Source organism: Mesitornis unicolor, unplaced genomic scaffold, assembly GCF_000695765.1.
Source record: "Mesitornis unicolor isolate BGI_N332 unplaced genomic scaffold, ASM69576v1 scaffold32201, whole genome shotgun sequence".
In the NCBI taxonomy this organism is placed as follows: Eukaryota; Metazoa; Chordata; class Aves; order Mesitornithiformes; family Mesitornithidae; genus Mesitornis; species Mesitornis unicolor.
The window spans coordinates 1-1,040 of NW_010162261.1; the positions used below are offsets into that span (position 1 = coordinate 1).

At 61.9% G+C, this 1,040-nt stretch overlaps 1 protein-coding gene across 1 annotated transcript in view; it reads left to right on the forward strand.

Annotated features, from left to right (window-relative positions):
- Window positions 1-8: 8 nt before the first annotated feature.
- BCL9L (B-cell CLL/lymphoma 9-like) overlaps window positions 9-1,040 on the forward strand; it is a gene marked incomplete at its 5' end in the record, with an annotated part of 4,685 nt that continues 3,653 nt past the window's right edge. Inside the window, 1 exon segment of the mRNA XM_010193576.1 lies at window positions 9-1,040. Within this exon segment, the coding sequence (XP_010191878.1) occupies window positions 9-1,040 (1,032 nt within the window).

Consider the following 1,040-nt stretch of genomic DNA (forward strand, 5'->3'; position numbering starts at 1 on the left):
AGTTGCAGGAAGAGTACTATGAGGAGAAGCGGCGGAAAGAGGAGCAGATCAGCATCCACGGCCGGCCCATGCAGGAGATCATGATCCCGCAGTCGATGGGGAGCATGATGATGCGTGGGCCCCCACCACCCTACCACAGCAAGCCAGGAGAGCAGTGGCCACCGGGGATGGGGGGGCCACTGCGGGGGGCCAAAGACCCCATGCAGCTGCGGGGAGGGCCGCCCTTCCCAGGGCCGCGGTTCCCCGGGAACCAAATGCAGAGGGTCTCTGGTTTTGGAGGAATGCAGAACATGCCCTTGGATGCTCTTGGGCCCATGAACGCCATGCAGAGGCCAGTCAGGCCTGGCATGGGATGGAGCGATGATATGCCTCCCATGGGAGGCCCAGGGAACTTCCCGCAAGGCAGCCTGCCCTACCCATCAGGGCAAGGGGACCCCGAGAGGTTCATGAACCCCCGTGCCAGGGAGGAGATCCTGCGGCATCAGCTGATGGAGAAACGCCCTGTGGCGATGCAGAGGCCCATGGGGATGTCCGGCAACTCCATGAGCCAGGGCATGGAAATGGAGAGGATGATACAGGCTCACAGGCAGATGGATCCGTCCATGTTCGCTGGGCAGATAGCGGGGGATGGCCTAAGCAGCGCCCCGATGGGAATGGAGTTTGCAGGCACACGAGGGATGCTGAGCCCCCCAATGAGTCAGTCGGGCCTTCGGGAGATGGACGCGCCCATGGGCCCTGGCAACCTCAACATGAACATGAATGTCAACATGAACATGAACATGAACCTCAACGTCCAGATGACCCCGCAGCAGCAGATGATGATGTCGCAGAAGATGAGGGGCCCCGATATGATGGCCCACCAGGGCATGAGCCCTGAGGAGCTGGCCAGGGCACGGGCTCAGAATGGCAATGGCAGCGCAATGCTGGGAGGACCCCAGAAGATGATGATTCCCTCCCAGTTCCCCAGCCAGGGACAGCAAGGCTTCTCGAGCGGGCAAGGCCCTTACCCTAGCATGCCCCAGGAGATGGGCAGCGGTTCC